This window comes from Dipodomys ordii, unplaced genomic scaffold (genome assembly GCF_000151885.1).
Source record: "Dipodomys ordii isolate 6190 unplaced genomic scaffold, Dord_2.0 Scaffold2, whole genome shotgun sequence".
Classification (NCBI taxonomy): domain Eukaryota; kingdom Metazoa; phylum Chordata; class Mammalia; order Rodentia; family Heteromyidae; genus Dipodomys; species Dipodomys ordii.
In genome coordinates, this window is record NW_012267218.1 from 30,169,239 (window position 1) to 30,195,683 (window position 26,445).

At 38.7% G+C, this 26,445-nt stretch overlaps 1 protein-coding gene across 7 annotated transcripts in view; it reads right to left on the minus strand.

The window, feature by feature from the left end:
- Nucleotides 1-15,248: 15,248 nt before the first annotated feature.
- Fut8 (fucosyltransferase 8 (alpha (1,6) fucosyltransferase)) overlaps nt 15,249-26,445 on the minus strand; it is a 154,032-nt gene continuing 142,835 nt past the window's right edge. For all 7 annotated transcript variants that reach the window (XM_013016784.1, XM_013016803.1, XM_013016776.1 and 4 more), the window contains 2 exons: nt 22,532-22,682; nt 15,249-16,236 (listed from right to left, as the gene is read on the minus strand). In XM_013016784.1, coding sequence (XP_012872238.1) covers nt 15,919-16,236; nt 22,532-22,682 — 469 coding nt within the window. In that variant the 3' untranslated portion in view covers nt 15,249-15,918. The remainder of the gene's footprint in view (nt 16,237-22,531; nt 22,683-26,445) is intronic.

A 26,445-nucleotide genomic window follows, 5' to 3' on the forward strand; every position in this document is an offset into this window, starting at 1 on the left:
GAATTCCATGACATTTTGTACCTTCCATGCTTATCTCTCCCCAGTCTGCCTTTTAATTATTTATAAGGCTAAATTACCTTCTCTTCTGCAAGAACATAAGCTCTTCAGTGCAGGCTATGTCTAATCTATCTTTGTAGCTATTTCAGGGCCTACAAGTGATCCTCACATATGCTTGGCACTGAACACTGGAGAGAGGAATGGAAAAATAAGTCCTTTTGAAGCAGAACAATATTCCTTGGGGAATCCCTTTTCCTTAGCAAAAGACATGTTCATTGATGAAGTAAGGGCAGAAATAGATTCCAAAGTTCTGATTTTGACATGCATAGCGGGTAACATGTAAACTTCAGCAAGGGGTGGCTCTAGATGGCAGAGATATGAAAGAGGTACTGTCCAAGTTCAATACTTAAGGGCAATTCTTCTTTCCCCGTCAATATTCAAATCTATTTACCAGGACACTCATGATAATGTGAATTGTCTTCTTCTGCCACTAGAGACTAGAAAAGACCATTTGAAGACTGAAATCTTCCGAAACTGAAATTATTTACCAGGGTCCAGAAGCACTAAGTTTAGAATTCACAGCTGAGAGGACAAAAAAGGAACTTTCACCAACTACCTGTTATGATCATATACAAATAAATAATCTTCCTACAAAAGAACTTTGTAAGATAAGCATTTTTCCCATTTCACAAGAAGACAAAAAATTACCTTCCATAGAATATGGAGGCAGAAGTAAAGCCTAGATATAATCTCTAACACCCAAATCCCTTGCTCTTTTCACAAAGCAATATATGCTCTGAGTAAACTCACATTGCTGTCCCACTTCCTTGTATTTATTCCATGAATTCTCCATTGCTATAGGTGACCTTTCATTGAACACTTTCATTACATTAGTAAGGACAATTAACCCTAAGTTCTATAACAAAGCACTCGCCCTCAGAATCTCAGTGGCCTAGCCTAATAAAGGCAGATTTCTCTCTAGGATCAGATTTAAATGCAATTGGGGAATTCTCCAAGCCATGGACTCAGAGACCCAAGCTTCTTCCAACTTTAAACATACGACTCGTACACACACACACCTTCCTCTTCCACATGGAAGAGGAAGAAGATAGGATAGGTATTTTATGGGCAGACATAGAAGCATCATTTCTCATCTCCTTGGCAGAACTTTGCAACATAGCATCAACCTAACCCTAAAGGAGAATGGCAAATACAGTTCTATTAGTTAGATTTGTCTTGGCTATGACAAATACTTGCAAAAAACAACTTACCAGGAGGAAAGATTTATTTTGGCTCATAGTTTCTGAGGTTTCAGACCAAGGTAACTGGATCCATTGCTTAATGGATGAGGTAAGGCAGAGTATCACGGCAGCAAGATATGCAAGAGGTTTGCTCACCTCATGGCAGCCAGGAAATAGAGACTCAGAGGAGGGACAAGATATATTCTTAAAAAGTACACTTTTTGGGTTCCCCTTCTCCAGCTAGGCCCCTAAAGTTTTCACTACCTCCAAAAATAGCACCACCTACTACAGACTAAGCCTTTAATGCCTGAGTCTGTGGGGAGTATTTCATAGTCAGTAGTCTTTCTGTATGTCCAAGGAAAGGGAATAGGATTAGTGCGCATTCATGAGCCTCTTACACACCCATTGTATCATTCCCACAGGAAGTAAAAGGCCCTCCCAGACGGGATTTTGAAATTAATGAAGATACTATTTACACAGATATTTAGAGAGAGAGAAAGTCCATGGAGAAGCTTAATTCTATTAAGTCACCCAGGGACTGGCAATAACAGGAAGTCTATACTACCCCCTAGTCCTGGGACAAGGAGAGGAAATCATGTTATCAAAGCCCCTTAAGAGCTGGAGTCATGGAATTGCTTCCTATTGTATAAGGATGCATCTGCTGCCAGAATTATATCACTAAAGCAGGAATCTGTTAATAACCCTTGTGATTAAAGTCAATTGAAAATCATAGGACAAGAGAGCCTAGAAGCTATAGTTCTTAGAGGTCAACCTCCAGGGCACAGAGAATGGCTGACAATGGCTTTGAGGACAAGGATGCAAACAATTCAAACTAACCATTCTATGTGAGCATCTCCCATCCCTGAGAAATATTGTTTTCCCTTGGATTTTTCCTTGTGTGCTACCACAGTGCAAACTCTGGCTCTTCAGATTCCCTTACTTGACCTAGCTTGGTATCCTCTGTCATCCTCTTCTGCCCCTGGTGAACACTTACAATGAACTGAGGTCGAATGCACAATTATCAGACATCCTTAGTCATTCCCAATATAACCTTTTATGTTCCCAATACATAAACTAATGTTATGACAGCAACTCATATTTCACTCTTAAGTCTGGAAGTTTGTATGAGAAGAAAGAAGATGATCACCAAGAGAGCTTGACGCTGACGCTCTAGGTCCTGAATGACTCAGCCCTTCTTTCTTCCCACTGTCTCTCCCTCCACCACCTCTCTCCGTCCTTCTCCACCTTCAGCAACCACCTCCTGGAACCTGCGTCAGACTTGGCTCTGTGCTGACTGTGATTAACTGTGCAGATATATTCACAGGATTCGTTGCTTTTGCAGGGCTTGAAGAAGCAGCTGCAGTAATTACAGTGAATTTCTGGAATGGAGACTAATGGTGCAGGTTCAGATCTAAAATGCTTTTGATCCTCTTCATCATTAAAAGGCCATTAAAGGTACAATACATATATTACCAGACATCAAATCTACATTGATGTAGAAAGAAATTAGGCTGATAATTGTTCCCAAGACCATTATCTCCAGTGAGTGAGGGCACATGGGCCCCTCGTGGTTTTGCAGAGGGCTTTCATTGACCCTGGTCAGTTCAGTTTAGAGAATATTGATTAAGCACATTTTCTGTACCATCTTAATCTGATGTCTACTTCTGTGACTACCCTGATTTGAACTGTGACTTTCAAGGATTTGCCCTCTGTTTTACAGGCTGTGAACCCTGCCACCAAAACCCACAGGCCTTGAAAAATTATAGACATGTGTGGCAATAGCAACAAAAAGGGTCTGGGTGGCACAGTACCCTAGCGAGGGAGACAAAACCTTCCAACAGAGAGTTTCATATATAATAGGCACTCAGTCTACTAACAGTTTCATTATGTTTACCTATGACCGAAAAGAATCTGTCTTTATAGGCTTCATGTAAGGGCAAGGATGGGACCCAGCTAATTGGCTTACATCCTAACAACCTCCCCTAACTACCACTGAAGAAATTCTCATCCAGACCTATTGTTGGCTAAGCTCTTCTCACCTAACCTACCTTAACCAAGATCCCAATTATCTTCTAGGACACAGCAGACCAACCTAACCACATCACCATTTTAGCCACCCCCATATATAGTTCCTGATAGTCACAACACTGCATTTGTCACTCCAGTGTGAGACTGAGTGACAGCACCATAGTTTTTGTTTTCAGGTTCTCCATGATGAGGGAAATAAGAAGGTGGAGAGCAAGCTCTGGAATGCACAGGGCAGGGGTTTCTCTGGAGAAAAGATTAGGGGCGAAGGCTGTGGAGAAGTAAATAGCACCACAGAAAGAGAAAGCCTCACCAAGGGAGCAGACCATTAAATGTGTGGCTCGTGGCTTAGCAGTTATTCACACCTAGACAAAAATACCTATAGAATCAGACCAGAACATATTAGTCCTAAACCAAACCAAACCAAAACCAGAAAACAGCGTTGTTGTTTTTTTAAGAAAAATAAATAGGTTTAAAAAAACCCACAAGAGGTATAAGCCTAGCCTCCCACACCCCATTCTAGCTTCAGAAGCTAAGATCTGGATATGTCTGAAGCCTGGGGAAGGCAAGTAATAATTGCAAGTCTAGAAGAGGCCCGAATAGCAGGACATCCTTTTATCTACAGCCATCTTCATTCTTATTGTGCTTAAGTTCTATCAATAGGGGATTGATTAGGTAAGTAAATGCTATGAGGTATAATTTCTTTTCTAATATGCTTGGATCGTCCAGCTTCATGTTACTATAAGAAATACCTGACACAATCAAATGACAGTGAGAAAAGGTTTATTTGCCTTATGGCTTCAGAAGTTACAGTCTATGATTTGTTGGCTCCTTGTTTTTAAACTTGTGGCAAGGCAGCCTGTCATTATAAGAGCCTGTGAATGGGACAAGGGTCTTATCAGTTCCTTTGAGGGCACACCCCAGTCACCTAAATATGTTCTCTTAGTGTTTACAGCACCTCCTATAGCACACTTGCTGAGGACCAAGTCTTGACCACACAGACCTTTTGAGGACAATTAAAACCCCTATTATAGCATTGCTGATAGGTAAACATCACGTACATGTACACACACATACACACACACACACATACACATATAAAAAGATAAATACAAAAGGGGCATGAAAGAGAGTCTACTTCCTATCATCTGTATAAGAAAGGGGTAAAAGGTGGCCATGCAAGAGCATCTCTGAGAGGCCTTTCCTGATGGCAACTACCCCTCACCCCAACCCATCTTCCTTCATTTTCAGGCTTCTTTTTTTTTAACCTTTGTTACTTGCTAGTTGTGTTAGCTTCAACAGTTATGTCTTGGGAAGCTCAGATTCCTTGAGACAATCAAGATCTAGCTTGCTGGATTATGGCATGGTGGGACTAAATATATGTAAGGTACACAGAAATGTCAATCAATAAGTGGCCACAGCAGTTACTGCTGCTGATGCTAGCCATATAAATAAGACAGAAGGGTTTGCTTTTTTTTTTTTCCCCAGAAGCGTTCTTAGGGCCTTCCTAGAGGCTCATAGCCCCTAGTCACAAGCAGGTCATTTTGAGGTAAATGAGTGCCAAAGAAGAAATGCCTGGTGCTGCTTCATCCTGTAACCTGTCCCCTTGGACCCCTTCCACCACACACATACCATACGCTATCTCACACCCTTCCTCTCTGTCCTGTTTCCCTATGAAAGCGGCTGAAGATGCAGATGTTATGGGCCCTTTGAGTGCAGCCTAATTGTCATGCTCATAAGTGCTCAGCACCGTGCTGGCAAACGAGGCAGTGGGGAGGCATAATGTTTAAGCGCTAGTTACATTAATAAGGAGACATGGCCAAGTGATAAATAAGCCAGCTCAGGAGGAAAATAATAATATTAGAAAGGTTAATATGAAAGAATGGAGACGAGAGCAAGGTAGACAGGAGAAGTGTGGAAGCGGTGGGGAAGGGATGGAGTGCAGGCCTTGGCTTGCTTCACTAGTTGCTGGTAAGGACAGTGAAAAGAGCACAGGCTACAAGTCACCACCAGGCTCAGATTATGCCTCAGACACATCAGTGATGGGATCCTGTGAATGTCACTTAAACCTGGCTTCTTCATGTGTAAAAATGGGACTAACTAATAGGCATTAATTATGTACCTCCACTGAACTTCTGTGAGAATCAAGTGTTCTGAAAACCATTCGAGTTCCAGGGACACAGCAGTTACTTTGCCAAATGGCCTCTGAATCTTGAAGAATAAATATTGTGGCCAGCAATCCTCATCAACTCCACAGAATCCTGGGAGTTGGGAGAACCAGAAGCACCTGACAGGTACAAGAGATAAAGGCCCAACCGTGTGCCTGCCGAAGGGTCTTCCAAAGCAAGGTCTTTTTTCTCTTTCTTCTCGGGGGTGGAACAATTCCTCAAATACCACCTTACATGGAGCACATTAAGTGGGACTGCTCTGTCAGAGTGGGGTTAAAGCCCCAAGCACAAAATGTTCCCTGTATCTTCTCCCACCTTGTCAGATGGTTTTTAAAGCCTCCATGAAACACACTTCGAAAATCTTTATCTTAGGTAGAGCACTGGCCAAAAGAGTGTGGTGCTCCCCTTCTTGTTGTTAGCTGTTGAAGGTAGTGCCTGAAGCAAGCAAGCGCAGTCAGCAAGCCAGGAAGTGATTAATTACATTGTCATTTGAAGGATGTGGAGACATATTTACATGACTCTGCCATATTATATGCTCCCAGATGCCTAGAAGGCAGGGGAGAACACAAGCATCTTCTGGGGGAATGATTAGGGAAAGGGATGACCAAGTGTGGGCCAGCAAGACCAAGTAGAGTAGTAAGGGATGTAGGTAGGGCACATGGCAAATATTTCTCCTTATGGCAAGTACAGGATAAACCATGGTTGAGTAGTGATAGGAGAGAATTACATCAGAGAATGACAAAGCCCTCACCCTTGGTTTTAGCCCTGCTGATCAAAGACATCATCGTTAAACACTGGCTCATTCCAGTTTACTGAGCAGGGGAATGGCTAGCTGAAGTTTTCTTTATCCTTTAAACTCCTCCCTGGAATGGGTTCAAAAATGTTTCTATAGGTGATCTATCTTCTGCTTTATGCCAGCACTCATACCTTATGGCAAAGTCCAAAACACTATTGCAGACCAGAGAAGAGATAGCTTAGGAGACAAACTGCCTGTAGTTGAATCTTGGCTCTGGTGCTTACAATTTCTTTGACTTAGGCAAGTTACTTAAAATTGAAACAATATGTTTCCCCTTCATAGGTTTATTGTGAGGATGGAATAAGCTAGTACATATAAAACCCTTAAAAGGATGAGTGGCATGTAGTAGTAATCCAAGGAGACATCTCTTTCCTTATTATAAACATTATTAACATCATTGGAGGTCATTAATTATAGCTTTAGGGTCCCTAAAATGTCAAACAACTATTGAGCATCTCTTCCTTTGTCTAAAGTAGAATGCCTAAAACCTGTTTTGCCAGATAAACAATTGAAAACCCTTCTTCTTAACAATATCAATAATGGCAATAAAGGCTAATTCCTTACTCATATTATAGTTTATCAAAGGTTCATCAGTAAAAGGGAAGGGGGCTCTGCTCCATGAACTAATTCAGAAAACTTGATTTTTTTCATGTAGACCATCATTGCCCAAGAGCTTAGAGCTGTTCACTACATTTTCTGCATCCAGCCTGGAGGCAGTGATGAGAAAGCTTAGAGAATCTCCTGGGAGAGTTGATATCACTTCTAACATATTCCATTGCCCTGAACTTAGATCACATAGCCCGACCACAAAATGCACTATTGGCTATATCCCTAGGGAAAAGAATATTCTCTGGACAGCATTGCACTGGTTTTTTGCCACTCCTTCAAAAACTTTTCATACATAATTCAGATATTAAACATTTTTTTGTCATTCAAAACATCAAACAAATACAACAGTAAAGAAAATGCTGTGAGAACCTCCATGGCCCCATCACTGAGCTTAGTTAGTTTTCATCTCATGGTCAACTTTCTCTCTTCTCACTTCCAGTTCCCTACTTCTCCCACATTACTCTGAAGCTAATCTAAGACATCATTCATTAAGTTGTCATCATTTCAGCACAGACATTTTGAAAAACTTATTTAATGTCAATCATTTTACATGTTCTAGGAATACGGTAAGATATAATATTTTGTCTTTAAGGTGCTTCAGCTGTTTGAGGAGTTTATGGGCTAGAGTTTATTAAGATTAAGTCAGACTGGATTACAATGAAAACAGAAAACAACTCTTATTTGGGGAGATAGTATTCTGGCCTCCAGTATGGGCTCAAGAAAAAAAAAATCACCATTCAAAACAGCCAGGATGGTGTGGTGGCTCATGCCTGTAACCCTAGTTACTAAGTTCTAACTGAGTTCTGAGGATTGCTGTTCAAAGCCAGCCTGGGGCAGAAAGATTGTGAGACTATCTCTAACCACTAGAAAACCAGGAGTGGAGCTTAGTGGTACAGCACTAACCTTGAGCACAAAAGCTCAGGGACAGGGTTTAGGCCTTGAGTTCAAGCCCTATGATCAACAACAACAACAACCACCACAAACCCAGCAAGGTGACCACAATAATTAACAACCTTATCTTTCTTGCCGTATCTTCCCTGTGGGTTTACTTAAGCCTCAGCACTTTTTTCCTTGCACAGCTGCTCCGAGCTTGGGCATCTTGGAGTTTACCCGTCAGTTGAGAAGCTGGATAATGGAATGACTTTTGAGAGAGGCCAAGACAGGCCCTTTCTGGCCCAGTCAGCTCCTGAGGCTTGCACTAGGCAATGACCTCGGCCTTTACCTCTGTCTTTTCTTGGAAGTGGGAAGGATAAGTGGCCTCCAGAGGTTAAACAGCAGAACCTTAATAAAAAAGAAACTGAGTGCTGCCAGCTGGGCTGGTTATACGCTCTCTCTAATCAGAGCTCAGGCCACCTTATTGGGTCACTAACCTTGCCCCAGATGTCCGGCCGTGTATCACCACCACTGCAGCATGCCAGACAAAGCCAGGAATAAAATGGTCTGCATCTTCTACCTCCTTCAGCTCTCTTCACTTTGAAGAAGTAGAGTGTGAAATTCCAATGCAACTGGGCTGAGAAATCAGATGAGCCATCATGAGGTAAAACTAAAACCTTGTATTACAAACAACATGCCTCACATAATACATCATTCCTGTATCAGCTTCAGGTACAGATTACCTGCATGAGAAATGGGTTCTCTAAAGCACACATGGCAAAACAATTTCTGCTCTGAGTTGCATCTTGTTAAAATGAATGGCATCCTACTTGGGATTCCTCCTCCATTTAGGAGTTAGGTTAAGTGACAACCTAAGTAGTACTTTTAATTTAGCATCTCCAAGTAGTGAATGATGGGCACTTGAACTCACCTTCCAGTGGATGTAGGCAGGCTGAGGTCCAAAGGAGGTATGAGGCCAAGGGTATGTCTCAGATTCATTCGTCTCCCAAACATAGTGACAGTCTGCTGTCCATCAACTTATAACGTGTGTGTGTGTGCATGCGTGCACTTGACATTTTTGTTCAAGGTTGGTGCTTTACTATTAAAGCTACACCTCGGGCTGGGAAGGTGGCTCAGTGGTAGAGCGCTTGCCTTGCATGCATGAGGCCCTGGGTTCGATTCTTCAGCACCACATAAGCAGGAAAAAAAAGCCAGAGGTGGCGCTGTGGCTCAAGTGGTAGAATGCTGGCCTTGAGTTGAAGAGCACAGGGACAGCGCCCAGGCCCCATGACTGGGCCCAAAAAATAAAAAAATTAAAAAAAAATAAAGCTACACCTCCACTTCTGGTTCCAGCCCTCCCCCCCAGCCCCTGCCTCTAGTTCATCTGTATGCATCTTTCTAGTTACTCTAAACTTCTTACATTGATTTCATTCTCCAAAGGAAATTCTAGAATTATGGAAATGTCCAAATCATGAATGAAATTGATTTTGTAGCATTATCAGCCCTTACAAAGCAATTTTATGTCTGTCTTAACAACTAGAAGCTACCTCCATTTTAAAGGTTAAAAAAACAACAACTAACTTCTAGACAGATTTTATAGCTTGTCTAGTTAGCAGGTTACTTTCAGAAAAATGCAGAACTCAGGTTTATTGACTCCAAGTTCAGTATTTTGTCACCAGACATACTTGTATAGGAAAGTGTAAGTGGTATTGGAGACATTGCAGATTTGTGTATTTATTAAGTGATTTCTTTGGTGGATGAAAGAATTTACTACAAAAGTAGTATGGTACAACATTTGCATGAAGAAGCCTCTTTTTCTACATTGTATGAAGGCATCTCATAGACTAGCGAAGACTCAAATACGTTACTACTATGCCCAAATTCTTCTCTGACAACTCAGTGTTTTGGAGATGTTAAGCCCTGTTGCATTATCAATATCTGCTTATGTGGCGCATCACTTATAGCAGGAGTCAGCAAGCTTTTCTTGTAAAAGGCCAGATGGTAAGTGACTCAGGCTCTGTGGGTCACACCATTGGTCGCTGTCACAAATTCTCAACTATGCTGTTGTAGCCAAATAGGAGGCACTGACAACACATAAATGAATGGGCATGTTGTTTCAATAAAACTTTATTTCCCCAAACAAGCAGTGGCATGACTGCCTATTATTGACATAAAATTCTACTTCTTTGAAACATTCAGCTAGCTTCTTAAAAAAGCATAACCTCAACCTGAACCTGTTGATGTTTGCCAGATGTGAATCCTAAACTTCAGAGCCATCTTATTTTAAATCTTTTGTTTCTTTAATACAGTGTTCTCATTCTTGGCCTTTATAACCTACCAGCAACAATTACGAGGTATAGCTGCAAACATTTCAATGTTGTCACACTTTTGATTTCTTTAATGGGAAGGAAAGTGAGATCTAGTCATAAAGTGGATGTCATCTTTAGCCCTGGCCTTCACCTTCTTGACTCCCAAAGGTTTGGCCTTTTTATCTACAAATCTCTTAAGTGTAGCTGAAACAAAAGCGGTGATTCTGTAAAAGAAGTTTTACCAGGAAACATAAGTATGTGAAAACATTTACAGAATATTTACAAAACGAAAACAAAAAAAACCACAGGTGTTTAGTCAGTCCACTAATTAGGTAAGAAATTGCTGTTGTAATGGAGATCTAGAAACAGACCCAGTCACTTGGTTAATTATCTTCATTCCTTTTTTACTACTATATCACGGCTCAGCCTCTTTAGATTGCTTCAAGTTGGCTCCATTTTGGACCTCCTTAGGATATCAGACTTTTATCTTTTTAGAAATTTACCATTGGGAGAGAACTTGGAAGTCATCTATACTAAGGCCAAGTCTGAGAATCCCAATGTATGAGTTGTCATGCACAGCTGTCCTTCAGCACACTAAGTTGCTTCTGATTTCAGGATGACAGCTAGCCAAGTAGATATTTCCAAAGAACTGACATGTGCAGCTGTTGAACTTGAAAGCATGGTACAAAAACCTCTCCTCATTCTAGTTCAGAAGTCATAAACTGATGAGCCATGGATCTAAATATTATTTGGCTCTTTTACTAGTCCAAACATTTTCTTGAATTATCTGCTCAAGTTTAAAAATCTGAAGATTGGGCATAGAAACATCTTTTGCTTGTCTGGAAAAAGATGTATCTGGCCATATTATGTGTTTAGGGTAATAATTAGCTGAGTAGAATAGTAGCTACCCTTTCGAGACGTGAAACCTAGCCAGATGACCCAATCCCCAATCAATTCATTCTACAGATGAAGAAAATGAGTCTCTGAAAAACTGATTTATCCACATTTAATGGTACATTTAAAATCAGAGGCTTGGTGTTCTGAATCCTAGTTAATAATCCTCAGTGAGTACTGTTTGTCTGTAAAGAATCAGAGATTCAGGGACATTACGTACTTACTTGTAGGCACTATGATGATAGGAAAAACCAAGTTACATCTTCTGTCTCTGTAACCACTATTCTTCATTTCCTTTGCTGGGTCATAAATTCTTAAGGGGCAGTAAATCCATTATGGAGTATTAGCCACAAACTTTCAGCCCTATCATTTCTCAAGCTTTTGACTTTCACCCTGTCTAAAGTATTTGTACTCTGGGTACAAAGTACTACATTCCCAGCCTCCACAGATGCCCTCATAACCCAGCTGGATTATGAGCCAACATGCTTCTTTTCTTTTGACAATGGCCTTCTCTCTACCCACATAGGTAGACAGGAACAATAGCCTCCATAGGACAGTGATGTGGGAGGAGAAGTTATAGAGAACACTGCTGATTGACAATAGTTACAGAGGAGGTCAGTAGGCGCTCTAAAATCTTCCTGGCTACCTTCCAAAAATATAAAGTAGCCATAGCCCTCAATGCATTGCTTGTTGTTTTTTGTTTTTGTTTTTTTTAATGCAGGCTCTGACTAGATAGTTTTACATAAAAGATGTCCTAACCATACTCCCCATGAATGTATAGTGACATTCATTTATTTAAAAACCTTAGAAACATTTAAAAGGAAATGAATACATAATGGATATGAATACATAGTATTCATGTCATAGTTCATTATGACAGGTCCACAAAGCAGCTTACCTAAAACTGTCTGAGGGGATATTTAGTTCCCCAATAACAAAACTATGGTCTACACAAGTCATTAGGAATAGTACTATCATAAGGAATAGAACAATGCAATCACTTATACAAGATCCTTTTCTGTAAAGGTGGTAGGAATACAAAATTAAGATAATCTTAAGGATAAAAAGAACAGAAAGCTGACAACTAAACTGGACTGGAGGAAGGGGCAAGGCTGAATAACCCAGCAGATACTAAAGAGTCAAAAGATTCTGATTCACACAAAGAGCAAAAAATGCACAAAGGGCAAGTACTCAAACATGTATATCGATTTATATCAATGACTGTTGAGCCAAACTTCCAAAGCCTGCCTCTCCCCTGCCCCAGGTCCTAAAACAGCTCCTCCATGTTTCCACAAGGCAGACTACTGCTAGAAACTGGTAAATATGGAGATAAATTCTCCTGTGTCCCCTTGGGACACTGCACTTTAAAATTTCCCGAGAATCTGAATCTGGAATAACTTAGGTTATTACAGCCAAATTCTGAAATTCATCTATCCCCAAACCTCATACCTATTTTGCACAGGTCTATTAATCCTACTGCAGGCCCCTGGGAGCACAAATGAAATTCACAGCTGGCTATGGTCAAGCGGAACTTACGCATTTCTTCTGCACTAAGGAGTCTTACTCTCAATGACACTGAAGCTTCAAGAGGCACCATTTGGACCCCAGTATTTTCCTGCTCCCTGAATATGATGATTGTATTCTCTCAGAGCTAAATAATGACAGTAATGACTGTAGAACAAGGGTGGAGCCTTTTTTCTCCCAAGTGCCCCTGGAAATTTAAAACATCATTTGCAGATCATACATGATGATCAATATAGGTAGACAGGCTAGTTCTTTACCAATAATTTTGCATGCCTTCTAAGTCTTGACAGAGGTTGGGAACTACACTCCAGGAGATGGCTTTGTAATGTGCTTTATTTTTCTTCTTGAACTTCAGTTGCCTCAGGAGTTAACACCATTTCTCAACTTTACTTGGAGGGAATCTAGTAGGTAGGCTTGGCTCTGTAAAATTGAAAAAAGTAAAACTCAGAAAAAAAGCAACTTTCTTCTTATTCATTTGGGACACAGCAAAACCCTGGATAGGATTAGGAGCTTTTTCATACTCCTTCAGTACCCAGGTAGCATTGCAGTAGACCAGAGCAGAAGGAACAGGGGGCCTTGACAAGCCCTTTTCCTTGTCTTTAATATGTAGGATTCTGTATTCCACATTCAATGAGGCTAATAATGAATGGGCTAACTGTGGGGCTAATCATGTGATTCCAGACAAGTCTTTTTTTCAGGAATGGGTCATCTAACAAGGAAAATATCTAAATCCTGATACTCTAATTCCAATGAAAATATATAAGCACTACAGTGGTGAGAACATATCAGCTTCTCCTAAATGGTAGTGTGTATAAAAAGGATCATCATCACATACATGATTTGCAAAACAAAAACATAGCCCTAAGCTTCTCAGGAAGATGCACTCTAGTATTTCTTAGTCCTTCACATCTGTCCATTTGACAATTCTGTTCGTTCATCTTGCTGCCTGCTTGGGGCTACAAGCCGAGTCTAACAGAGGCTGTCGCTGGACTAACTAAACCTAACCCATTTTCACTTCAGTCTCTCCAGTTCCATTTCTTACATGGTAGATGGAGTAAATGATACAGAACCAATTATCTAATGGATAATAACCACAAATTTCAATACAATACTAAAACAAAACAAAGCAAAAAACCAACCACACTATGTAGGGTGCTGAACAAAAAAATTAGGCAAGTTTTGGAGGGAGATTGAAACTTTAAAAAAGAGAACAGCACAAAAATTGAGTTACCCATTTTTATGGCTTTTCAGCTGATATAAAAAAATTGTAGTTATTCTGGTTGAAGAATCATAGAACATCACACCAACTATAACTGCTAGAAAATGAAAATCTCAGAAATGGTACCCCAATTCTGTGCGTAAATTCAACCCAAATTTCTGGCTGACTCCTGAACTATGTATAGTACAGAACCCAGATAAGCTGAAATGCTTGTTGCCAAGACATAGTTGATACATTGAGTCCAACAAAGTTAATGCTCCTAACATAAAATCAGAGGAATGTAACAGAACCTATAAAATTTACAATGTTTACGAGTGAATCTAAAATTAGGTAACATGAAGAACCAAAACGTATCTCTACCTCAAAAGAGAAATAGTTAAATATAAATTTTAGAACAGAAAGACTATCCAAAATTAGGTCTTTTCCTCCCTTTGGAAAATATTCCCATTTTCTTCAAATTTACATTCTTTGGTCCTTTCACCTGGAACTGGTCCATTCAGAAAGAAATGAGACTGATTTACCTTTGGCTCTACTGCAAAGGCACAAATGAAAACCACAGTTAGTGAATACAAGTTAGATCAGAGTTCGAGAAGAACTTATTTTAAAATTTACCTCCCCTGGGGATTGTTTCAAATGATTTTCATGTATTGGAAACTAAATGGAAAATTGCTTACTAACCCTGTAGATACTTAATTTTTGCTCTTTGGAAATCCTGAAAGATGGGGAGAAAATTGGGGATATTTGGTAGGAAGATTTCATTTAGTGAAGTTGTGCAGGCCAAAGCTTTTCTTTTGGGGATTCCTGAGACAAATTAATACTAGGGCTGATGCTGGCTCCCGCAAAGACCAAACTTTTCTTTCTAGAGGCAGAACACATGCTATGAAATGGTCTTGCAAGGAATCTGTAGGAGGCTGGTACTACATACAAACTGGAACGTTTTTAGGAGTAGAAAAGCTCAGAGAGAAAGCACCAAAGTCTTATGAAGTGATTATAACACAAAATTACTAAAATGAAGTATTTGGGAAAATTATCTCCAGGTTTATCATAGATCTCATACTAATGTCTCTGCTATGATCATTAAATTCTATATAGTCCAAGATATACACTTCAGAAAGACTCAGCTTCCAACCTCAAAGAATCCTGGTACTTTCAAAAGCAGGGCAAGATAGGAAAGGGCACAGATTGGCTCCTGGCTGAAACAACAGGACCTAATTCACACACACACACACAAAAGAACAAACACAGTAAGATTACCAAACAAACCTGAAATGGTTACTTTTACAAATGGAGGTAACAGTTCCTTGGGAGCAAGGAGTATAGTTATTTCATTCAATTAAAACAAACCAACAATGTCTAAAATAAGAGAACGAAAGCTTCCCTAAACAACGTTCTTAGAAACTCCGTAATGTACACCAACTAAAATAAGTTTTCAGTATTAAAATGGACCGGTTAAAACCTAATTAATTATTCTATCAGAAAGAGAAAAAAGTAAAATTGAAAAGCTAGGAAATTATTTTTTTTGTCATAGTTCTTCTAGTATAAAGCTGATTACCACATCATTCAGTGATAGAAAAATCTAGAAACTTTACAAAATTCCTTTTTAAAATTTATTTTGTTATCAAAGAGAATGTCCAGAAACATTGAATACTAAAGAATTTGTTCATGGCATCATTTTACAAAAGTTCCTAATGGAAAGTGAGTATTTTATTTTCTGATGTATCCTTCACTTATTAATGATGAGACTGAGAACTGAATTGATGCAATTACTTTAAAAAAAATCTAGACAACCTTATAAAGGAAAAAAATCCATTCTCATTCTGAATCTGTTGTCTGGAGTTATTTCGGTAGTCACACTGCCACCACTGGCTAAGAATGAACTTTCCCATGGGAGGGAGCCATTCTTGTCTTCTTAGTGAATCACACAGGTCTCTCAGATATAGGCACCATGTTTGAAGTCTTACGCATAATGTCTGTGTCACTTAAATTATATAATGTGGCAGTGTTTGTTTCATGGGCACATAATATTTAAAGAAGGGGCAAAGTAGAAAATAATCTGTTTCCATGTTATATGCAAGTACATTACTGTACTGTGCATGGGCATGAGGGCATGGTAAAGAGGAATTCCACCAAAGAATCAGCTGAGAGTTCCCATTTGCTCTTGTTGCCAAGGGTATCTGTCATTTACCCATGTAGGCTTCTTCATCTGAGGGTTGGCAGAAATGATGCCAACTGAGTTTTGCTGTCCATATCATATGCCTGAACTTTATTTTTCAGCCTCAGGATATGTAGGATATTTGACTGTTTCTATCTTCTCACGGACTTTGTAGGAGGGATACAGTCCTGTTCTTCCCAGTTTTCTGTTGACACCTTTAGAATAGCCATCCCAATGATTTCCAGCCACACCAATGATATCTCCAGGTTCCATGGGAATTTCCTCTTCAGTTCGAGGTTGGTGAGGGTAAATGGCAATTTGATTGTGGGCATTTTGGCCCCCAAAATAGTAGATGTCATCTAAGGAGTGGAAGCTTGCAGAGGCATCAGGATGCAAAGTCTGCATGATTTCATAAGCAACTCGGCAGACCTTGGGAAAGAATGGAAAAAAAAAATTGTTAGAACAGTGTATAATAGCTTTACCTCCTAAGCAATCTGAAAGCTGGTGGCCAAGGATGGACCCCTAGACAGAGAGGGCTAGAAGCAGTGAGGTCACAAGTTTTCAGTTTATGTTCTGTCAAATAATATCACAGTCATTCTTCATCTGTTTGTCTCTTTTTAAAAAAAATACACAAAAGACCAAAGCAATTTAAAATATTAATTCAGTTAATATTAACAAACATTTACTGAGAGCTATACAGATGTCTAGGTTGGGCACAAAAATGAGTGTTAGTACCCTGAAGAATTTTAGTTAGGATTAGGATTGTAAAAATATAACACAAATGTTGTTGTTGCTCTATTTGCTTCATTTACTATTAGTCAATTGCACATTCTTTTCTGCTAACTTAGAACTTGATCTCAGAACCCTTCCACTAGAGATTTGTGTAATTACTGATAATCAACTCTCATTGGCAAATGAGTTAAGACATAACTGCTATTTCTGTTCTAAAGAGTTTTAGGTGTACTGTGTACATAGTAGTATACTGACAAAAGTGTTTTGGGAAGGTACATCTCTATGATTAGTGTAGTTTTAAGGCTACTTCATAGGTTCTTCTATCCAAAGAGCATCTTCTCTGTCTGCTGAATGGCAGGTAAATTTCCACAATTTGAGTTTCATTCCTTGAGCTTGATAAGCTTGGTGATAAACTATGTCTCTACAGAGGGATAACCTTTTAAGAATTAAGGAACAGATTTGGTATAAAGTAAATGGGTCCCAGAAACTTTTATAAAGAATAGATAATGACAGAAGAGAGAGCAATCTTTTTCCTAGAAAATTCTTCCTTTTTACATTCAACTCAGGTAAAAATACATCCCTAATTTATTTCAAATTTTCTTAATCTCTAGCTAGTTGTGGTCATCTCAGTTAATGAAATTTCATTGTTTTCACATGAATACTTTTGCATTTATTTTAAATGGTATTATTACTAATAATCATTTACTTATAATGCAGCACTTTGGTATTACTCAGTAAACTTTTACAATGTTGTATTCATACAAATCAAAAAGAGAATGAAGATGCTTTTTGTTTTTGTTTTTTGTTTCAGTGCTGGGGATTGAACCCAGTATCTGATCCATGCCAACTAAGTTTAGTATTATTTATACCCCTAATCCAAGATACACATTCTTTTTTTTTACAGATTTAATAATAATTTTTATTTTTTTATTTTTATTTTATTCTATTTTTTATTGTGAAAATACTGTACAGAGGGGTTACAATTACATGGGCAAGATAAGAGTACATTTCTTATCAAGCATTGTAGCCTCCTCCTTTGTTTCTCCTTCCCGTCCCTTCCCATCCTCCTCCCACCACGCCTCCCAATCCAAGATACACATTCTTAACTGGTAGAATCAAATGGAATCTGATTAGGTTAACCATCACCTCATATTCCTGAAGAATATGAATTTTCCATACTTCAGGAAGTTCAGAGGGGCAATCTTTTGAAATGCTCCACATGAAGCTAAGGTTAGACAGGTTACTTTACCAACTAACAAGTCTAACTTGGGAATGTCAATACAATTGGAACCACTGGTAAAATATTGAAATCATAATCAAATGAGGCTCAAACATACTTGGAACTTTTAGGTCAGATTCAGCCAAAAGTCTACACAGAACAAGTGAAAATAAGTGGAAACTCTGGAAATAAAGGGGCTAAAATACTGTCATGTGCCACATAATGACATTTCAGCCAATGACAGACCACATAGACAATTATGATTCCACAGGATTTTCGCTTAGAGATGTCATAGTCATCTTAGTTCATATAAGCATATACTTTATTCATGAGTGTACCATCATGGTTATACAACACATGACTGTAATGTAAACAATGAAGTCCCAACCACTCAAACTAGAATAAAAAGGCAGAGGCTAATATTCACTGAGCTTTTGCTGTCCAATATTGTTTTTAGGTTATCTGATGTAATCCTCTCAGCATTACCAGAAGAGTCTATCATTATGCTCTCAAGCACACACACACACACACACACACACACACACACACACACACACAAAAGAACCCTGCATTTAGGTAAATAATTAGAACATAGGAGGGCACATAGGTGTTCAAAAATTATCTGATGCATGAATAGTGTACTATGCTATAATAAATATTTTCTCCAGAATGGACATGCAAGATCATGGATGATATTTAATCCTGAAAGTCTGCATGTAACATTGAGTAATAGTTGTCTTCTTCAACTGATGAACTGATCAATTGGTCAATTTAATGCAAAGGCCTAGAAAGATTACTATAGTGTTGAAGTTTGCACTCAATCAGCCTAGGTTTTTTTCCTGGATTTTACCAATTCAAGTCATGTAGCACTAAGTAAAGCTTACAGTTGATGCTAATATTCTTTAGGTACTTGGTAGGTTACATAGATAAGAATAGTAGTCTATGTTGTATAAACATATAACATGACCACATACAATTTTTTTTAATACATCACCAAGCATATTTACTACCCAAAGACAGCTACACAAAACAGGAGTCACACAGCTATGTGAGGGAAACCCTCTTTGACCTTTATACTCCTCTGAAGACATTTACTGTTGATGATTCTGTCTCTGAGAAGCTTCTTTTCCTTTCTCTTGGCAAGGGATAAGGGATATACATTTGCTTGGTTCTTCCCAACTGTTTTTGAGGATCTAGCTATGTACCTAGCTGACTAATCGGTAGGTATACCCAGTAAAATCCTCTATGCATACCTGACATTTCCTGTTAGAATGAATAATTAGAGTTACTTTCCCAGGTGTGTACTTTCCCTGAGGTCTAGACTTTAGAACTACTTAAAGTCTATTCCTCAAGTCCAGGGGTCCAGAGTTCCCTAACCTATATACAACTGGCATTTAGGGGCAAGGTAGCTAGTCTTTTTTTTGGTGGGGGGAGGGGGATCGGTTGTGGGGCTTGAACTCTGGGCCTGGGTGCTGTCACTCAGCTCTTCAGCTCAAGGCTAGTGCCCTACCACTTGAGCCACAGTACCATTTCCAGTTTTTCTGGCGGGTTTATTGGAGATAAAGAGTTTCACAGACTACTTTCCTGCCTGGACTGGCTTTGAACCATGATCCTCAGATCTCAGCCTCCCACATAGCTAGGATTACAGGTGTGAGCCACCGGTGCCTGGTGGTAGCTAGTCTTTGTTAACAAGGAGCTATACTCTGCATCATAGGATTTTACCAGCATCCTTAGTCAGCAGTACCAACTCAAGTTGTGACAACATAAACATAGGCATTGCCTACGTTAAGAAACACTGTTGGAGTCATAAGCTCTAAAATAAACAATGTTTATGTGTAGATGGTACTGATACAGTAATGTATTCAGTACTTTTGTTTTCTGTCTTCTAATCCTCTTTTGTTTTTTTCTTTGTCAGTACTGGGTCTTGATCTCAGAACCTCATACTTGTTCAGCTGTTGCTCTACTACTTAAGCCACACCTCTATGCTGGCCTTTTGCTATTTATTTTGGAGATATCAGCTCACATACTTTTCTGCCTGGGCTGGCTTCAAACCAGGATCCTCCCTCTGGATCTCAATCTCCTTAGCTAGGTTCAGAGATATGAGGGAGAGCTGTTTGTTTACTTTGGTAGTACTAGGGTTGGAATTTAGAGCCCCAAGCTTGCTAGGTGGCAGGATACCACAGTGCTATGCCTTCAGTCCTCTAACCATTGTTAAGAATGCTATTATGAGCCAGACCACAAGAGGAAGGGCGTGCTTCCCCATATAAAGAATACTGGTATGAAAAAGCTGGGCACTGGTGGCCTACCCCAGCAATCCTAGCTATTTAGGAGGCTGAGATCTGAAGATCAAGTTTCAAAGCCAGCTTAAGTAGGAGACTCTTATCTCCAATTAGCTAACAAAAAGCTGGAAGCTAAACTGTGGCTTACGCGGAAGAGCACCAAACTAGAGGATAAAAGCAAGGACAGAGCCAGGACCAGTATACACGCATAAAAAGGATACTACTATGCGTGGAAGGGAAATTCTTTTTCTGTTCCCCCTTTTTTTTTGTTTTAAATATGTGCTTTCAAACTTTGGACTTCATAACTAATTGTTACCCAAAAGCCTATCACCTGATGATGGAATTTTATCCAGGGTTGAAAAGAAACTGTACTGCTCTGCTCTGTTTTACACATAATAAAACCTCAAGAGTGCTTGCTTTGGCAGCACATATACTAAAATTGGAACAATACAGAGAAGATTAGCATGGCCCCTGCGCAAGGATGACACGCAAATTTGTGAAGCATTCCATATTTTAAAAAAACAAACAAAAAAAGCCCTCAAAGCATTGAGACCACAGATTCCAAGAAAGACTAATGTTGAGAGAACTTTTTGTATCTAAATAAATGAGATTCATGGGTTGGGTAGGTGGCTCAGTGGTAGAGTGCTTGCCTTGCATGCATGAGGCCCTGGGTTCGATTCCTCAGCACCACATAAGCAGAAAAAAAAAGCTGGAAGTGGTGCTGTGGCTCAAGTGGTAGAGTGCGAGCCTTGAGCTGAAGAGCTGAGGGACAGCACCAAGGCCCAGAGTTCAGGCCCCACAACCGGACCCAAAAAAAAAATGAGATTCATGCTTACATACTTTATTATTTCTAAAGAGTCTTGGTAGTCAAAGTTCAGCCAAAATAATTTATTCTCACTAGAACAAAAGCAAAACTATGTCCAAAAATAGACTTGAATACCTTGAAATGTCTTATGCCAAATTTCACAAACAAAAGGTTAACAGTAAAAATACTACATGTTCATATATTGAGTGTTAGTTTGCCAAGTATGATCACCTCCATTATCACCTATCTAGTTGATGACTTTAGCAATTCTAGCATTTCTCTCATGTGTGGAAGTTAGAACTAATTTATAGTTGAACAAGTAAATAAATACATATGGGGTTGTAGGCAGGTGTATCCAAAGATATTGACTGAAGTATGATATCTGTAGGGGATAATTCAAATAGTCTAATAATACTTGGGTAGTACATAGTATTCTTATTCCATATTAAAGGGGATTGTAGCCTTTGCTTGGCTAAGTGTCTTTCTAAAACTCCTACCTTATACCAGGCATAGTGGTTCAGTCCTATGATCCCAGCACTCAGAAAGTGGAGGCAGGAAAATCATAAATTTGAAGCCAGCTTGGGCTATATAAAAGATCCTGATTCAAAAAACCTCTGTATTTCTTTATTTTCTATGAAATCTATTCCAATGGAAACGATGTGGCTATTCTCTTTCATGTTTTCTTTTCTGTGCACTATCTCAGTATTTAAGCACACTTCTTTTTGGGTCTGGTCACTGGGCCTGAACTCTGGGCCTGGGCACTATCCTCAGCTCTTCAGCTCAAGGCTAGCGCTCTACCACTTGAGCCACAGCGCCACTTCCGGCTTTTTTCTTTTTGCTTATGTGGTGTTAAGGAATCGAACCCAGGGCCTCATGCATGCAAGGCAAGCGCTCTACCACTGAGCCACCTTCCCAGCCCCTTAAGCATACTTTTATTTTACACTAATTTATACTTTGGGGAAATTCTTCTTCAGTTGTTTCATGTGAGCATTTTGAGTCTGAATGAGGGCGAGGACTGTTATCTCGTTTCAAGTTCTCTCAGTGCCTTGTATAAACTTGAGTAGTCATTTAACAGCTGGTTAACTAATAATAATATGTGCATAAATGAGAAAGAATAAAATTCGCAATAAATATTGTTATATTGATATTCCACAGGGCATAGGCTGATTAGAAACCTTATAAAAATATACAACCAAACCTATAACCTATAATTATATGCAACAATTAAACTCAAAGAATGAATGTGATATTGTATGGCTTAAACTTAATATACAACTTCTTGCTTAGTAGTAATGTAATAAACTTGAAAAGGAATTTCATTCACTCTTTCTTCTCTTCTATAAAGCAATTAAATGAGGCAAAATGCTGGGCTCTGAAGTCTCTCAGTGCAATGATATGTTGAAATGGACAGATTCTGGTTACAAGCTGTTAACAAGCTGAGTACTTTAAGTGACTCTACTAACTGGCTTTAGTGGAGATGAATTCAACCATTGCTTGTAAACAACTAAATATGCAATGTACTCAAATACCGACTCTATGGAATCTTAATTCTTTCACAAAAGATGTTATTACTAAAAATAAAGAAAACTGTACCTGAGTCATCCTAACATTAAAAACACACAAACATAGAACAATAATGTTTTTGACCCTGTAACAACTGTAATTTAAACATGTCCTACTGTTACTTACCTGGGATGAAAAAGTGCACACTAAGAAGTCTGCCTGAGAGAGAAAATGTATATCCAAGATCACACCCCGAAGTGAATTTTCTGTGTATCGATTGTGTAGTCCAGCTGACCAAGATATAGAATTATCACTGATAAATTCATAATTGGGGTACCTGGAGGAAGAAATAAATTTGTATATCATCACTGAGATTACAGTTTCTTATTAGGAGAGAGACCATCCTTTGATCAAGAGCTCTCTTCTTTGTAACAGCAAGGAGAGCCTTTATTTAATAGAGACAGCATTGAGGTATCTTTGAATTCATCAGTGGAGTGGAAAGCATTTTAGAATGTGGTACATACTAAATATTATTGGAGCCAGGTATGGTGGTGCACATATATAATCTTAGTTTAGCAAGAGAATGGTCAATTTGAGGCTAGCTTGAGACACTGTCTAAAAAAATGTGTTGCTGGTATATTATACAAAAAATACATACACACATCAAAATGTCCTTTTATCAATGCATGACAGAGTTGAAAGTTGAAGGTTCCTTATTCTCTTTGTAATGAGTATTTGATCACTGAACTTTTTATTGAGTATACATACAATAAAATTTCATTATTTTTTTCATTTATAATTTGTGATAAATAAGATTTGGATAAGCCTTATAAATTTCTTACTGATATTACAAGTTAATAATATAAATAAACAAATGCTTTAAAAATGTGTCAGACATAACAGTCTCCTCTAACTCTCTTAAACAATGATGATGGAAAAGGTAACCCAATGAATTTAGAAAGACAAATTCCATGTAGATATCCACCCAATAATCTGTGATAGTTTACTTGAGGCGGGATATGTTTCAAAATATTTAAAGTCTGCCACATGTTCAAATGACTTAGATGTTTCACTGTTCTGCATATCAAGCAATCCATGGTCTCAATGCACAAGCTATGCTGCAAGCCTTGGGCAGTTATATGAAAAGGGGGTAACTGCAATCACTTTGTAGAATTAGTAAGAATTACTACTCTAAATATCTAAGTGCTGAGAAGAGTGTCTGACATGTTGTAAATATTAGCATTGATTATTAAAACAGCATTCACCAAAATATCCACCTAATTTTATTTCCTACTTCTTAAATGTCTATTCAGTATCACCTCAGCAGTGAGGAGTTTGGCAATTCCTATCTCTTTTTCCTGCTTAATTTTTCTCCATAGTTTGTCAGTTGACACAGTCATTGTTTGTTTATTGCCTACATCCATTTCCCACTTCAATTAGCCCTAACTGGATCTATAAGGGGAGACATTTCATCTGTTCTGTTCACTGTATTATTGTCAGCACCTAGAGAATTAGGAGTATAATAGAGGATAAATGTGTACTTCCTGAAAGAATAATAGTTCTTATTTAGAATCCTTGAAACATTAGGAGTCACTTTACGTGTCAGTCTTTTAAACAGTATTTCCCAAAAGTTAGGGTCACATCTTATTTTTCTTCACATGTCAGTAACAAGAAGTCTGAACAATGGTGTGCCTATAAATACAAGTGAGTGTTACATTTGTCTGGGATTTTATCCTAATCCCCTAACAGCTGCTTCAAATTTCTTGTCATTTTGCAGCTACCATAGAGCTTTTCTTCATTGCCTCTGTAACAATGACTGTAAATGCAAAGTTTCTGAACACTTTTCAGACTAGCATTCAGTGTTCAGATCTATTTGACCTTATTATTTGATATTTTGTCCTTCTTGGCTTAGAATTAGGGAGATGAAGAAAATTCTACATTTGTTCTAAAAGAAAAAAACCCTGAAATATGTTTAGTATGATTCATATGAAGCTACATATGGGGCAGAAAGAGTAACAGATACATCTGAAAATGCTTGAGGGTGAAAGAGAGGGGAACTGACAAAAGCAGTTCAGATTTTATCCTTGGATAAAGACTAATTTTGCCAGCATAGTTTGGGTACTCAGTGAAACAAAGGAAAGATCCAATTATTGAGAAGTGATGTTAATATTAGTAGCAGGCGCTCTACAACTTGAGGCTACACCTCAGCTCTTTTTTGCAAAAAGGGTCACTCCTCTCTAGAAGCAAAACAAAAAGATACCATAGTTTCTTAGACCTTTAGGTATATTTGAAAGATGACTCCCTGAAGAATACTGAAAGCGGGGTGGGGGGGTGGAGGGTGGGGAGGGAGGGAAGTGAGTAATGGGGGAAGATTTTGCATAAATACTTTTTATGTTTTGCCCCTAAATACATCAGCAGTGGAATTCTTCTACCTTGAAGTTGCAGCGATGGTAATGAAATGTTTTTCTTTTTCTTCTTTATAAAAACCTGTTTTTAATCATCTAGAACTAGACTAAGAACTAGATTGCAGTATAAACTACATCAAGATTTTTTTAAATGTTTTTTTTTTAAATGTCCTGGGATTTGAATGCAGAGCTTTGGCGCTATCCTTGAGCAAGTTTTTTGAGCCATATTTTCACTTGTGGTATTTTTTTGGTGGTTAAATGGAAATAAGAGTCTCATGGACTTTCCTGCCTGGGTTGGATTCAAACAGTGATCCTCAGATCATCTCAGTTTCCTGAGTAGCTACGATTATAGGTACCTAGTAAGGACACTTATTTATGCTATAATTACTGGCTGTATGTACATGCTCTCTACCACCTAGCTATTCTGTGGGGCAAGAAAGCCACATATCATCTTTTATTTGCCTTTGTATTGCTAGTGCTCTATATTTGCCTCCCATGTTACAGGAACAGAAATAGTAACTACACCACTTATTCCTTAGTCTTCATTTTACAGGGCAACCAAACACTTTACAAAAACTTTTAAACGTTTTTTCTTGCCTCTTCTCATTTTAATATACACAAGGAAGAATTCGTTTCACATTTTTTATAAAGAAAAAAACATGTAATTCTTTTATTAGTTTCTTTTCTTTTCTTTTTTTTGTCAGTTGTGGGGCTTGAACTCTGGGCCTGGGCGCTGTCCCTCAGCTCTTCAGCTCAAGGCGAGCGCTCTACCACTTGAGCCACAGCTCTGCCTCTTTTTTGCCTATTTTTTTCAGGTAGGGTTTCACTGGGAACTGGCATTAGATTCCTCCCTATGATTGCACATAGCTTGGATTACAAGTCTGTCGCCATGCCCTACTGGCCAAGATGAGGTTTTGCTAGCTTTTTGCCAGCCTTGAATCATGATCTTCCTGATAGTTGCATCACAAGTAGCTATGATTATAGGCTACCATACCTAACCCAACCTGGGAGAATTTTTTTCATTTATCTTTCTTTATTTTCAAAATATTGTGAAATATTCCAAAGGGGAGTTTTTATCAATGATAAGGTTTGCAAACAGATTATAGTACTGAGTGTGGCCTTTTATCTCATGATGCTTTTCCTTAATGAACAAAAGTTTTTCCTCTTAGGAAATAATTTACTTTTTTCATTACTGTCAGGTGTTCAGCCTGTACTACTTAACAAATCTTTCTCTACCATTCATTCATCCAACCTTATTTTCAACTATGTGGAAAAAATTCTATTTAAAGTCTATCTCATAAACAAATTTCATCATTTTGTTTATCCTCCTTCCCAATCAGAATGGTATTTTTATAGTGTTTTCTATTATTGTGGCTGTCCCATAGCAAAAGATATCCTCATCTTACCAATATCTATTATTAACAGATTCCCAGATATGGAAATATCATTTCTTCTCTCCATTCCACTTAAATGTCATGTGTTATAATCCTCTATGAAATCAAAATCGAGGAAAGAGAATAACAAAATGCTGAAACAAGGACACAGGATAACCTATTGCAACAATGATACTCACAAGACACCATGTTGGAAATGAACTTTACAACTTTAGGAAGGAGAGGAGTGGAGGAACTGGGGGAAGGAAGGGATAATGGGAGAAAAACAAAGGAGGGGTGTGGAGAGCTGCGGGAGCCACGA